This window comes from Carcharodon carcharias, chromosome 1 (genome assembly GCF_017639515.1).
Source record: "Carcharodon carcharias isolate sCarCar2 chromosome 1, sCarCar2.pri, whole genome shotgun sequence".
In the NCBI taxonomy this organism is placed as follows: domain Eukaryota; kingdom Metazoa; phylum Chordata; class Chondrichthyes; order Lamniformes; family Lamnidae; genus Carcharodon; species Carcharodon carcharias.
In genome coordinates, this window is record NC_054467.1 from 105,146,868 (window position 1) to 105,160,813 (window position 13,946).

The 13,946-nt window shown below is 40.9% G+C and overlaps 1 protein-coding gene across 3 annotated transcripts in view; it reads right to left on the reverse strand.

Moving 5' to 3' along the window:
• Positions 1–13,946, reverse strand: part of scarb2c (scavenger receptor class B, member 2c) — a 51,792-nt gene that overhangs the window by 26,898 nt on the left and 10,948 nt on the right. For all 3 annotated transcript variants that reach the window (XR_005943534.1, XM_041191679.1, XM_041191688.1), the window contains exons 2-7: positions 10,616–10,773; positions 7,427–7,574; positions 5,376–5,567; positions 4,427–4,518; positions 3,946–4,065; positions 1,655–1,833 (exon numbers count right to left, since the gene is read on the reverse strand). Coding sequence is in view for 2 of the 3 variants with exons in the window: in XM_041191688.1 (XP_041047622.1) it covers positions 1,655–1,833; positions 3,946–4,065; positions 4,427–4,518; positions 5,376–5,567; positions 7,427–7,574; positions 10,616–10,773 (889 nt within the window). In the remaining variant the exon portion in view is untranslated. The remainder of the gene's footprint in view (positions 1–1,654; positions 1,834–3,945; positions 4,066–4,426; positions 4,519–5,375; positions 5,568–7,426; positions 7,575–10,615; positions 10,774–13,946) is intronic.

Genomic DNA, 13,946 nt, shown 5'->3' on the forward strand with positions numbered 1-13,946 from the left:
CAAAAATTGATTGGGTGGTAAATAGTGAGGAGGATAGCAAAAAATTGCAGGAGGATATCAATGGACTGGTCAAGCGGGCAGAGCAGTGGCACATGGAATTTAACCCAGAAAAGTGTGAGGTAAAGCACTTGGGGAAGGCTGATAAGGCAAAGGATTACACTATGAATGGTGGGACCCTGGAAAGTCCTGAAGATCAAAGGGACCTTGGTGTGCATATCCACAGATCCCTGAAATTATTAGGACAGGTAGGAAAGGTTGTTACAAAGGCATTGGGATACTTGTATTCTATGCTTCAGCTAATAAAGGCAAGAGCAGGGAGACTATGCTGGTTAGGCCACAACTGGAGTACTGCATGCAGTTCTGGTCACCAGAAGGAAGTGATTGCACTGGAGAGGGTGCAGAGGAGATTTACTAGGATGCTGCTTGGGCTGGAGTGTCTGAGCTATGAGGAAAGATTGGATAGGCTGGGGTTATTTTCCTTGGAGCAGCGAAGGTTGAGAGGGGATCTATAGAGGTAGATAAGATTTTGAGGGGCATAGATAAGGTGGATAGGAGGGCACTTTTTCCATTAGTAGTGGGGTCAATAACCAGTGGGAGCATAGATTTAAAGTAAGAGGTAGAAGGCTAAGAGGGGAGTTGAGGAGAAAGGTTTTCAGCCAGAGGGTGGTGGGAGTCTGGAAGAGTAGTTGAGTCAGAAACTCTCGTAACATTTAAGGAGTATTTAGATATTCATTTGCATTGCCATAGCCTCCAGGTCTATGGGCCAAGTGCTGGAAAATGGGATTAGTGTGGTCAGGTCTTTGTTGACCAGCGCAGACACGATGGGCTAAATGGCCCCCTTCTGTGCTGTAGATGTCTATGAGTCAGGTGAGTTCATACAAAATGTTAAATACCCTCAAGTCATTTGCAAAATAAAAACCGTCTGGCTTTCAGTTGAACTTATTAAAAGTGCAATGTCTTTCAAACTTCAAATGCTAATTATAAATCCTGCAGGCGCAGCCTCAGGTTGCATCACCTGCCACTTCTCCATCACAATCGCACTCTGAGCTACTATTGGTAACATCATAAGCAGCCACGATAAATGCCTCAGAAACTACAAATGTAAAAACTCTAGTGTTGTAATAATATTCTTCTTCTCCGGGTAACATGCTCAATTATTTGATGAATTATGCCATGGCTTTTTTTCAGAGCAGGGCAAGGGGCATACCCCAAATCTACCTCTGTCACAGGGATCGAACCACTCCCTATTGGTGTCACTCTGAACAATACCCTAGCTACAAAACAAAAACAGAATTACCTGGAAAAACTCAGCAGGTCTGGCAGCATCGCGGCGGAGAAGAAAAGAGTTGACGTTTCGAGTCCTCATGACCCTTCAACTGTGTTCTGTTGAAGGGTCATGAGGACTCGAAACGTCAACTCTTTTCTTCTCCGCCGATGCTGCCAGACCTGCTGAGTTTTTCCAGGTAATTGTGTTTTTGTTTTGGATTTCCAGCATCCGTACTTTTTTGTTAATACCCTAGATGTCTAGCCAACTGAGCTAACGAGTGCTGTTCTTAGTATTTGTCAATAAAAATTTAATTTTATCTTGAAATGTCCAGAACTCCCCTCCATTGACACCCTTGCACCCTTTAACAAGTGACTTTAATCCGGTTACCTTGCCTGCATACGCTCACATTCAATACACCTGATCCCAGGCAGTTGCCAGCTGGAACACAGAACCCAGCATTCCCTGGGTTGACTGTAGCATTGGCTAAAATCTCACTTGGCAGCACAAATCGGAAGACTGGTATCCCTTTGACTCTAAGCTCCTGCTCAAAAGTAGCATAGAGAGACCTGTGTTCAAAGTAAAAATATAGAAAAAAAACCACAACAGTCAAGCATTTAAAAGCAGATGTTATTGTTTTCAAAAGGAAAATAGACATTAAGGCAATATAGAAACCGTTGTGTTCTGCCTCAGTTTCATCAAGCACAAATATTGAACCAGTAACAGAAGTTGCTCAGTAATATTAAAAAGGGCTAAGAGTTTACAATGGGTCTTATCTGCTTAAGATTGTCTGTTTTAAAAAGCATACAGTTGCAGTTTGCTTTCATCAGTGAGAAGACAACGTCGTAAAGAAACAGCTCACTTTAATTTAAATCACATTCTGGACGTTGTTTGCCAAACACCTTTTTACAATGGGAGCCTTCTAAACATTATAGAATTACACTTTCCCCCTTCTCCTGAAGCCCTCACTTTGGTGCACTTCCACACTACGTGACTGGTAACTCAAATCTGTTGCAGGCTATTCATTGCAAAGAACATCAGAATCTGTTGTACACCATCATCAAGGGATGAGGTTTTCTCCTCCTTAGCTGAAGGGGGATTTGGGCCAATTATAGCTTCTCTCGATATCTCCAATGAGGTAAGCCAACCCAGTACAGATGCTTTCCTGATCATACGCTCAAGATAACACGTATCCGAAACAATCATGGAGCCCAAACAATAAATGCACACTCAGGTAAAATTGCAAAGTAGTTCCAAAGAACCCAAATTACAAGCTACATGAATGAATCAAACTGTTGCTTTCCTAACAGATTTGCAATCGTCCATAATTGCATACAACTCCAAATGTGTCTTAAAACATTGGAGTTCAAAGGCAATTGCAGATCATTGTTTCCTGTTCCCCTTCCTGCATCCCAATGAGCAAGTCATGTTCCCCTTTAAAGTGGTCACAGTATAAACAACTTGCATAATAAAATGCCTTTGATGTAGTAAATATCACAGGGCACTTCACAGCAATATTAGCAAATCAATGTACTAAAATGTGTACTTAAAAACAAATTGAAAACAAAAAATATTTTAACCATTTCATAAAAGTCAAAGAATGGAGACAGATACAGTAAAGCAGCAGTTGCAGTTGTGCGGGTCTCTTCTTGGTAGGATGAAGGTCAGTGGCTAAAAGGTGAGTAAAAAAAACCTTCAGTTTGAAGGAAGAGCTTTCCCAGCAGCGTCCCCTTCCAGCTGGCAGTGCTTTGACAATTAAAAAGGTGTTATTTTCTTTTGAATTATTGCTGGCCCTGCTGGCATGAATTATCCACCTACAAGAATGGCTTAGGTCTGCAAAATGATGACAATCATCATCTGGAGGACAAAGATGGCTGTCATGCATCACATGTACTCCTGCAGTATGAGAGTTAGACACTGAAGCAAAGCAGAAGGACTGCACTCTGCAGTGGTGAGTGTCTGATGAATCCAGAGATTTGTTATTGATGCTGCAGCAACCCTTGTCAGCTTCAGCTGTGTGCTCGGAGAAGCTACAGATACTTTTTCCTTCCAGGGTCTTTTTTGATGGTGGGGGAGTTGGGTGGAACTAGAAGAATGGTCGCTTCCGCTCTTTGTCTTATTTTCTTTTGTGCTTTATATTATTCACAAGGAAAACGTTGGGAGTGGGAAGTGGGGTGGCCGAGAAAGAACAAGAAAGGGAAAAAACAGGAGATGGAATGACAAATTGCAAGAAAAAAAAGTTCAAATCTCTTCATGACTTTACCCCTCCTCCTATCTCTAACCTCTTTCAGCCCAACAACTCTCCTGAGCACTCTGCATTCCTCTAGTTCTGGTCACTTGCGCAAACGGCATTTCTTTCACCCCCCTTAATATTGGGGGCTATGCTTTCCGCCATCTAGGTCTTCCCAAACCTCCCATCTCTCTAACTCTTTCTTTCTTTAAAAAGCTCCTTCAAACTGCTCTCTTTAGCAAAGCTTTTAGCCACCCCTCTTAATATCTCCTTCTTTGGTTCAACGTCAATAGTTGTGTTTACATGCGTGAAAACCCTCAAGATGTTTTAATACATTAAAAGGCAACTTCTTGTTGCTATCGGTTTTGCATTTTTGCCAGTACTCCTAACTAGTTGTGTGTAACAAAACCATGGAAATACATGTGCATACACAAAATCAACCTATTCTTACCTGCAAAGCTCTGAAGAAAAGAAGAGAAGAGTGTCATTTTTAGTTATTAAAGGGTGGAAGGAAGTACCATCAGTACCATTGATCATATTGCATTTATCCGTTGTCCACCAATCCAATGAGCTAAAGTTTTTTTTTTGTTTTGGGGGTTGGAAAAATAAAACCAGAGAGAAAAAATCTTGCATTAAAGCTGTAATTAAAGGAACAAAAGCAACCACCAGTATGCATAAGTGCACTACAAATTCTACTTTTAAAAACCAATCTATATATTACATTGCATTATGATCAACAAATTTAATTGATATTTCTGCACATTATCCCATCTCAAATTGGCAGCATCAAATATTCTACTGTAAATTGATTAGCCAGAACCCAACCCTAGTTTAAAATTTCCAGAGCATCAACTTTTTGTTTAGGTTTGAGCATTTTCTTCAATTCAGTAAGTTTTAATCTTTAATTGGAAACCAAAAGAAAAAGCACTTACTCGTTACCCCTCCATTTAACAATTCTAGTAAAATTTTCATAGTTTTCTTGTCCCGTGAGAAAAACATATTCGCCATCATCTGTCCCATTCATCTAAAAACACAGCATATTACAAAGGATAACTGTAAAGCAAGTTAGTACATAAGTAGATCACCTGACCCCCATTTTAGAAACCTTTCCAAATGCAATTTTAATCATTTAAAATTCCCCCCCCCCCACACAGAAAATCAATTAAAATTTCAATAATATATAAAACAGACTCATCCAGTCAACCTATAGGAAAATGCACAACTTAAAAATACACACTGACTAAAGAATAATTGGGGAAAACGTAATTTTTATCTTTAAAAAAAAACTACATTCAACTGCGTGCATTTAGAGTTTATCGTGAACTCAGCTTTAATCTGCAACATTCAAAAAGGAAGTACTACAAAGGAATGGAATCTTTCCTCCCCTTTCCACTCACCACACACAATGGTGGACAATTCAAAACTGATGATTCTTTTAATATGTTTGCAGTTCTGCTGGAAAACAAATTGTTTAAATGCTCTTTTCCTACAGAACGAGAAATCAAGGTCATTGTTGAAGTCCTGTATGCAGCCTGATGTGTGTATTTTTCTTTAAAGCTGTTTTGAGCACAGTGGTCAACAGCTCCAAGATATAGTGTTGGAAAGTTTCCTGAAATGTCAGTTAAGTCAGCAGTACCAAGCAGACAGGCACTGAGCCACCCTACATTAAATGGGGAGAGGGAGGATCAGATTATAGTCAGCATCTGAAGAGAAAGATGACCAACATCAACTTATACCTCATTAAAAGTGGATTTGAAAAGTTCCCCATTTTTTTTTCAAAATGATGGCTGAATTGTTGTGCATTTTTAGTTTTCATTGCAGGTTCCCACCAGTAACAGTTCATTTTCACCTACATACGAGCTGAGTGCAAGAGTGACTTACCTTATAATAGAGCCCAAAGTAATCATCAATGTCCTTTTTGAAGAAATGGATGGCTGAAAGTACAGGATCTTTGTAACCCCAGAGAAGCTCATGTACTGTTCGTGTTGTAAAAAGACCCTCCCCTTTCATGGTCAACAGAGCTTCCACCAGTAAAATATAGTAACTGGAATATTTTACCATATCCATTACAGTCTGTTTACAAAGAAATAAAAATAATCAATTCAAACACAAGTTTTTTTTAAAATCCAGCTCTCATATAGCTGACCTAAGAGAATTTTCTTCCTGTATGGTTGAATACAAAATTGGGTAGGTTTTCCACTGCCTTGCATCTTGTGATGGTTGGCAAGGGGAGTGAAGAGGGAGAAGCATTCCTCAGATACAAGACAGAGAAAACAAAATATACAGAACTGTTACATCACATCCATTCCCCTTTGAACTGCCACAGGAGTGCCTAGCACACACCCCACTTCATGTCAACCACAGGAGTTTCAAGGGCTAATTGACAGCATGTGACCAGTGTCCTGCAAGAATCTCTGTTGGAAGCCTCAGTTATTCAGTATATTCGTTAACAGCTTAGATGCTGGGATAGGAAGCCACATCTTCAAGTATGCCAATAACACAAAGGTAGGCAGCATTATAAATAGTGTATGTAGGTGGAAGCATAATGTTACAAAGAGAAATTGAAAGGCTAAGTGAATGGGCAAAACTGTGACAAACGCATGGTCACCCACTTTGGACCGAAAAAATATAGAACAGGGCGCTTTCTATATGGCGAACAGCTAGAAATAGTGGAGTGGGAAGAACTTGGCAGTCCAGGTACATAGATCATTTAAATGTTACAAACAAGTTAAAAAAATAGCAAAAAAGTTAATGGAATGATGTTTTTTTATATCTAGAGGAATAGAAGGGGGTAGAAGTCACACTTCAGCTATACAAAGCCCTGATTAGAACACACCTCGAACACTGAACAGTTCTGGGCATCATCCCTTAAAGGGACGTTATATTATTCTTGGAGTGTAGCGTAACTTTGTCAAAATTATACCCGGACTCCAAGGGTTAAATTACAAGGTGAGATTACGCATACTAGGGCTATATTCAGTATATTCTAGATTACACATACTAGGGCTATATTCAGTATATTCTAGATTACACATACTAGGGCTATATTCACTATATTCTAGATTACACATACTAGGGCTATATTCAGTATGTTCCAGATTACACATACTAGGGCTATATTCTAGACCTTCTAAATTTCAAGAAATTGTGATTTGATCGAAGTTTTGAAGATATTAAGGAGAACAGATATTATAAGTATTGAGGAACTATTTCTGCAAGCTGGCAAGTTCCTGGATAGGAGGCATAGTCTAAGTATGAGAGCCAGACCTCACAGGACCTTTCTACATACAAAGGGTGGCAGAAGTTTGAAACGCTCTTTCATAAATGACAACTGATGCTAGATCGATTGTTAATTTTAAAATTGAGATTGACAGGTTTACATTGGCCAAGGATATTGAGATACGGGGCAAAAGCGGGTACATGGAGTTAGATCGCAGATTAGCCATGATCTCTGAATGGTAGAACAGGGTCAGGAGGATAAATGGCCTACTCCTGTTCCTATGTTCCTTGGGATAAGGCTGAAGCAGGTACCTTACAGCCTTTTGGGGCAATTTCAAGCTTTTAATAACCTTCTGGCTACTGAACACGATCACAAAAGTCCCAATGTTAAAAACTTGGAGCACAGCCACAGACCCCAATATTCATCTTTTTTAAAATGTAAAGACACAGACCCAACCTGGGGTTCCCAAGTTTTTAGGGCAGCTGCTTCCTCAAGTGCAGTGCCCATCAGAGAAAAGTACTTCCCTTTCGATAATCTGAAATTTCAACACCAAAAATCAGAAACATTGGAAAGATTCTGAAATGATCCGAAACATTTTCTGGTTAAAAATGTCCATTGAAATTTAAAAGTAGCTCAAATACATGCAAGTTCATCTGACTGTATCTCAGCATGTCTGTTGAGTAGTGAGTTTAAAAAAAAACTAGCAACTCACCACAACTGGAATATTCACTGTCCTAATCAAGTCAATTGCTGGATCTCCTTTAGACAACTCAGGAACAAATACATAGGTCTTAGAGGTCATAGCAGACACCATCACTCCATCATCCAGAAACGTGACGTTTTCTTTAGGTCTATACTCTCTGAAAGATTAAACCAAAGATTATGCCAAATCTGGTTGCTATTTAGGTAAATAATTATGGCGCAAAAAACAGACAATCATTCAAACACACACAAATGCCCCTCCCACCAAAGATGCACTTCATCAGCCTTGATGTCTCAGTGGGTTTAACCGGCCTGTGCTCAAGTCATACTGACCCAGTAAGGTGGGAAGGGGATAAAGGTTGCACTCATTCACATTGCTTTTCCTGACTTCCGTACACTGCAAACCACTTCTAGGACATGAACCCACAACTCTCTGACTCAGGAGTGTATTACCAGCTGATCAAACTGATAAAGCACCATGGAGTTCAGCGCAAAAGGCAAGAGAGAAAGCCCGTAAAGCATGTGAACTGACCACGCTCTGAGAAAAATCAGTGTGATGTCAGAGGAAAAAATGTAAGTGACTGGCTGGTGAGTATTTCCTTGTTTATCTTTCCAAAGTCAGGTAACGTATTAATAGTCATAAGGTTTATTAGTGGTAGTAATGTTTACAAACAGTAGTAAAGTTAACTGGGAGTAGTAGGGTTTGTTAATTATAAATAAAAAAAAAAGAAATTGGCAAACACAAAGATGGCAGGGCAGCTGATGTGTTGCAACTGCAGAATGTGGATTTCATTGACACCAATGTGATACATGGCAAACATGCCTGCAGTAGCTGCCTGCAGCTTGAGGAGCTTTCACTCAGTCATCGAAATGGAGGCAGAGCTGCAGGCATTGCACTGCATTAGGGAGAGGGAAAGTTACTTGAACACTTTGTTCCAGGAGGCAGTCACACCACTTAAGTTGGGCAAAATTTTAGAGCCGGTCAATGGTCAAGGACAGAAGGCTGTGACTGAGAGTCAGGCAGGTATGGGGAATCAGCTTGGAGGGGCCTCAACCCCTGACTTTGTCCAACAGGTATGAAGTGCTTGCTACCTGTGTGGTTGAGGAGGAGGACTGCAAGATGACTGAGTGTACTGACCATGATGAAGGTTGCCATTCAAGTGGGGTAAGCAAAGAGGAATGTGGTAGTGATAGGAGACAGTAGAGTCTCCAGACAGATACCGTTCTCTGCAGCCACAGCGGAGGGCTCCAAGTGTTGTGTTGCCTGCTTAGTGCTTGGATTAAGGACAACTCATCATGGCTGGAGAGTAACTTGGAGTGGGAGGGGGAGGATCCAGTTGTTGTGGTCCACAAATGAACCAACGACATAGAAAAACATCATTCCGGGTTCTACTCAAAAGAATTTGAGGAGTTAGGGTACAAATTAAAACACAGAACATCGAAGGTAATCGTCTCTGCCTTGTTATCTGAGCCATGCGCCAATTGGCATAGGGTCAAGCAAATTAGAGAATTACACACATGGCTCAAAGAGCGATGAAGTAAGAACAGGTTTCAATTCAGATAAGGGGCCAATCGAGTTAGACTGAGATGAGGAGAAATTACTCAAAGGATTGTGATTCTTTGGAATTCTGTAGCCCAGAGTGTTGTGGATGCTCCATTGTTGAATACATTTAAAGCTGGGATAGACAAATTTTTTGGTCTCTTAGGGAATTGAGGGATATGGAAAGTGAGCAGTAAAGTGGAGTTGAAGCCCAAGTTGAGGCATGATCATATTGAATGGCACAGCAAGTGCAACAGGCTGTATGATCTACTCCTGCTCCTGTTTCTTGTATTTTTGTGTCATCTCTGATCTATGCCAGATTGGTCCATCTTTTCTCGTGCAGCAGCAAAAGAACTAAAATCAGCCTGAATGCCTGGATTAGGAGAGAGAATTAAAATGGCAGTGTTTTCTAATTACTCGGTGGGTACGGAGGCAGACGAGGCTCAGAATCAAAGGTTCAGCTTTAAGGAGGAGCTCTAGAGCTGGAGGTAGTTGGGAGGAGTGAGAAAGACCACAAGGAACAATTTTAGCTGAGGTATTGGGGACAGAGCAGGATGAGTGCAGACTTTTGGGTGAACAGCAGGATTTGTGAGGAGGGGGCTGAGCAGAGAAAGTATCAGACTAAAATTAAGTCTGGAGGTGACAAAATGCATCCAAGAGGGTCTCACTAACAGATCGGTTGAGGTAGGGGTGGACAAAGAGGGAGGGAGATCATTGAGCTGTGACCAGATGCCTCCGAATGGGGCAGGGAGGGAAAGAGGGGCAACATTCCCTTTAAGATGTATGTACAAGCAGCCATGCAGGAATCTGGGATGTACTGTGCGCTGAAATAAACTGGCCGCTGACAATGTCCTCAGTTTATCAGGGAAAATTTCCAGCACAGTGTAAGTTACGGCTTTTAAATGCCCATGCACAAAGGCAGGGTGCTCAGAGGAAATTATAACCTGCCAGTATAAATAAAATATACAAACAACATTGGAAAGGGGAGGAGAGAAAAGCAAAGGCGACATTCAAAGTAGCTATAGACTTTTGGTGAAGGTTGCTCTGTTGAAAAGTCCAAAATGTCATTGTGATCATTAAATCCAAAGAGAGAAGATTGTGAATTACTTAAAAACCAGAAAGGACCATTTATAAAATGGGAACATTCAAGATTTTCCAAGTAGCATGCTCCTGACCCTCTCAGAAAAGCTCCACCAAGCCTTCGATGTTTGCATTCCTCCCTTCAGACTTTCATGAGTGTTCAATTTCTTTTCCATCCCTCCAATAACAAGTGTGGGAACACTGTGTATCCCTATGTCTTAAATGATAAATTCCTGTAGCTTTGTTATTGCATACCACCAGTTTACAATATCCAGGCTGTTTCTGAGTGGAGCTTTTTGAGTCTCCATCAACTTTTGCTAGGTTGCCATGTATGGCGAAATTAATGCAGCTTTGAGGAGATTGAATGCATTGGATTGAGTCCATAATGGCACACACTAGACATGGTCTATGGAAGGAACAGACTTCAGGGATCAAACCGTCTTCCTCATTCCATGTTTTTATTTTGCTTTAAGCACAGCAGCAAAAAAAACCTCTCAAAATCTGTGAATAGTACAAAATAGTCTAAATAACATCTTAAAGCCATTTCAGTTGAACTGATTAGAATTTCATTTATCATACCTGTAAGTGTAAGGGCCTTGTTCTTCAAGAAAAGGTTTTCTTCCATTTAGCACCTCATCAGGGTTGGTGACATTAAAGAAGTAAAACTGCATGTAAATTGGTGGAGGAGGATTTTCCCAAGTCTCAAAGGTGACTGTACCATTCCTCAGCTGTATTTCCTGCAAAAGGATACAAGCAAGGATACAAGTGACAAAGGATAGTTACATGGATCAGACAAATCTTTTAAAAAGTAGGCATTACATCTGCATTCTATTGTGAAAATAAAGAACAGATTTAATAATGCAATGCAATAAATTGAGATCTGAGCTTTGGAAAACACTGGTTAGCATAACATTCTTCTCAAGGAAATTTAAACTCCTCTATTCAACTGCTCACAGTGAAATCTTGACTGGCAAGTATTGATGTGAACTGAAAGTAGCTGACAGGCAGAAAATGTAACCACCAGTGGGAGGCAGATTGAGAAAACAAAGCAATCTTAAGTCAAACATTCAGCAATTTTGCAGTTGCTTAAAATACTGGCTGGGCTTAGGCCAGATAAGATTGATGCAGGCAGAAAGGGAAGAATCTAAGCAACTGCAATAAATACACTATGTTAAAATGTTTTATGAAAAAAAAAATCAGACATCCCCTAATACAGACAATGAATAACTAGGTTACAAGAGCAGAAAGCCACATTTTCAAATCTAGTTTGCATAATATTAGCTAATCATGGCCAGCAAGGGTTGAACTGAAATAAAACCAGAAAATGCTGGAAAAGCTCAGCAGGTCTGGCAGCATCTGTGGAGAGAGAAACAGTTAACATCGAGTATGGCTCTCCTTCAGCCTCCCAATGATCAAACTTATGGAAGGAGCATTCAATAGAAACATCTCATTCAAAGTTTCACTCAATCACTCGATTCCACACCTCATCACTAGCCTTTGGACAATCATTGGCGCAAGAGCAGAATATTAGAGTAGTGATGTGAACCTTTCTCAATGTCAAGGCAATGATTGACAGGGTACAGCATCAAGGGAGTTCAAGCACAACAAAAGATCCTGGGACAAAACTCTCCACAGCTGGAGTCAATATGCAAGATGGTGGTTGTCAGAGGTCAACACCTTACTTCCAGCATAGAGTCAAGAGTGGGGCTACTCATGGACAACGTGTTCAGTTCCACAACTCCTTTGGCAATGAAGCAGCCTATACTAGCCCATAGTATAATATGAACAGGACAGCAGGTGGATATTCTAAGATTTGGCTCTATTCGTTAGTCCACCTCTCTCAGCTTCCAGCACTCACCCACATTCCCAGTCCAACACTGTTACATGCCTCATTGCCTCACCAAACCCCAATCTCAAGCCACCCCTCTCCTCATCACGCAATCATCTTCAAAGTTCAAATTAGGAGCATTATGACATACTCTTTACTTTTTTAAATGGATGCAACCAAAAGACTCAAATCCCTCAAGACAAAGAATCCCTACCACTGGATTTAATACAGATTTCTCAAACCACAGATGTACTATGGCTGCAGAATGTGCCACGTACAGGAAGCACTGCAGCAACTCATGAAGCTTAGTTCCACACCACCACCCTTCTCATGACTTCAACCAGAGAAGGACAAGAACAGCAATATTGTTTGAACAGTTCTGAAGCCGCTTTCCAGTCACAAACCACGGACTTACATCCTAACTGGTGCTGGGTCAAAACCCTGAAATGCTCCACCTGATTAATACTATTGTAGGAGCACCATAGGCACAAAGACTACAGCAGTTCAATACAACCACCCAGTAACTGCAGGACAGCTAGGAGGACTATTTATGCAGTTTTGCCAGCACTGCTCATATTCTGTGAAAACGCATTTTATTCAAATTTCCATTGGTACTGGAATTACTCTGTTACTTCATTCAAGTGATTAGTCCTCAGGAGAGACCAGACAACAAGTGTTAGCAGGTTATTTAACATGAAGAGCACCACAACCAATCTGGAAGAAACATCATACATATACAAAACCAAACAAATCCTAGCTGTTTTTCCATCTCTAACCTAAGGGCACTGAGGTCAAATGTATTGTCCTAGCCAGGTGGTCAGTTTAAAGTGGTTTGAACCCGAATACGAATCACAGAACTGTTACAGCGCAGAAGGCGGCCATTCAGCCCATCATGACTGCACCAGCTCTCCAAATGAGCATCATGACTCAGTGCCATTCTCCTGCTTTTTCACTGTACCTTTGCCATTATTTGAATAGAAACAATCATCTAATGCTCTCATGAATGCCTCGATTGAATCTGTCTCCACCACACTTCCAGGTAGTGTATTCCAGACTTGAACAAGTCGCTGTATGAAAAAGTTTTTTCTCATGTCACATTTGCTTCTTTTGCAAATCATGTTTAATCTGTGCCCTCTAATTTTTAATCCCTTGACGAGTGGGAACAGTTTCTCCCCATCTACTCTACATAGCCTCATGATTTTGAACACCTCTATCAAATCTCCTCTTAGCCTTCTACTCTCCAAGAAGAACAGTCCCAACCTCTCTAATCTACCTTCATAACTCGCGTTTCTCCTCCCTGGAACCATTCTTGTAAACCTCTTCTGCACTGTCTCTAATGCAATCACATTCTTCCTACAGTGTGATGTCCAGAACTGTGCATAATACTCCAGCTGAGGTCTAACTAGTATCTCACATAAGTTCAGCATAACCTCCTTACTCTTGTACTCTATGCCCCTATTAATAAAGCCCAGGATACTGTATGCTTTATTAACTGCTCTCTCTAACTGTCCCGCCACCTCCAATGATCTTTGCACATATAAACCCAGGTCTCTCTGTTCCTGCACATCCTTAAGAATTGTACCCCTTATTTTATATTGTCTGTTCATGTTCTTCCTACCAAAATGAATCATGTCACACTTCTCTGCATTGAACTTCATCTGCCACCTATCTGCCCACTCCACCAGCTTGTCTATACCCTTTTGAAGCTCTATACTGTCGTCCTCACAATTTACAATGCTTCCAAGTCTTGTGTCATCTGCAAACCTAGAAATTGTCCCCTGCACACCAAGATCTAGGCCATTAATATATATCAGGAAAAGCAAGGGTCCCAACACCGACCCCTGGGGAGCTCCACTACAAACCTTCCTCCTGCGTGAAAAATATCCATTGACCATTACCCTCGGTTTCCTATTACTCAGCCAATTTTGAATCCACGTTGCTGCTGTCCCTTTTATTCCATGAGTTATAACTCTTCTCAAGTCTTTTGCGTGGCACTGTATCGAATGCCTTTTGAAAGTCCATGTACACTATATCAACAGCATTACCCTCATCGACCTTTTCTGTTGTGAATTTTGGGAGAAA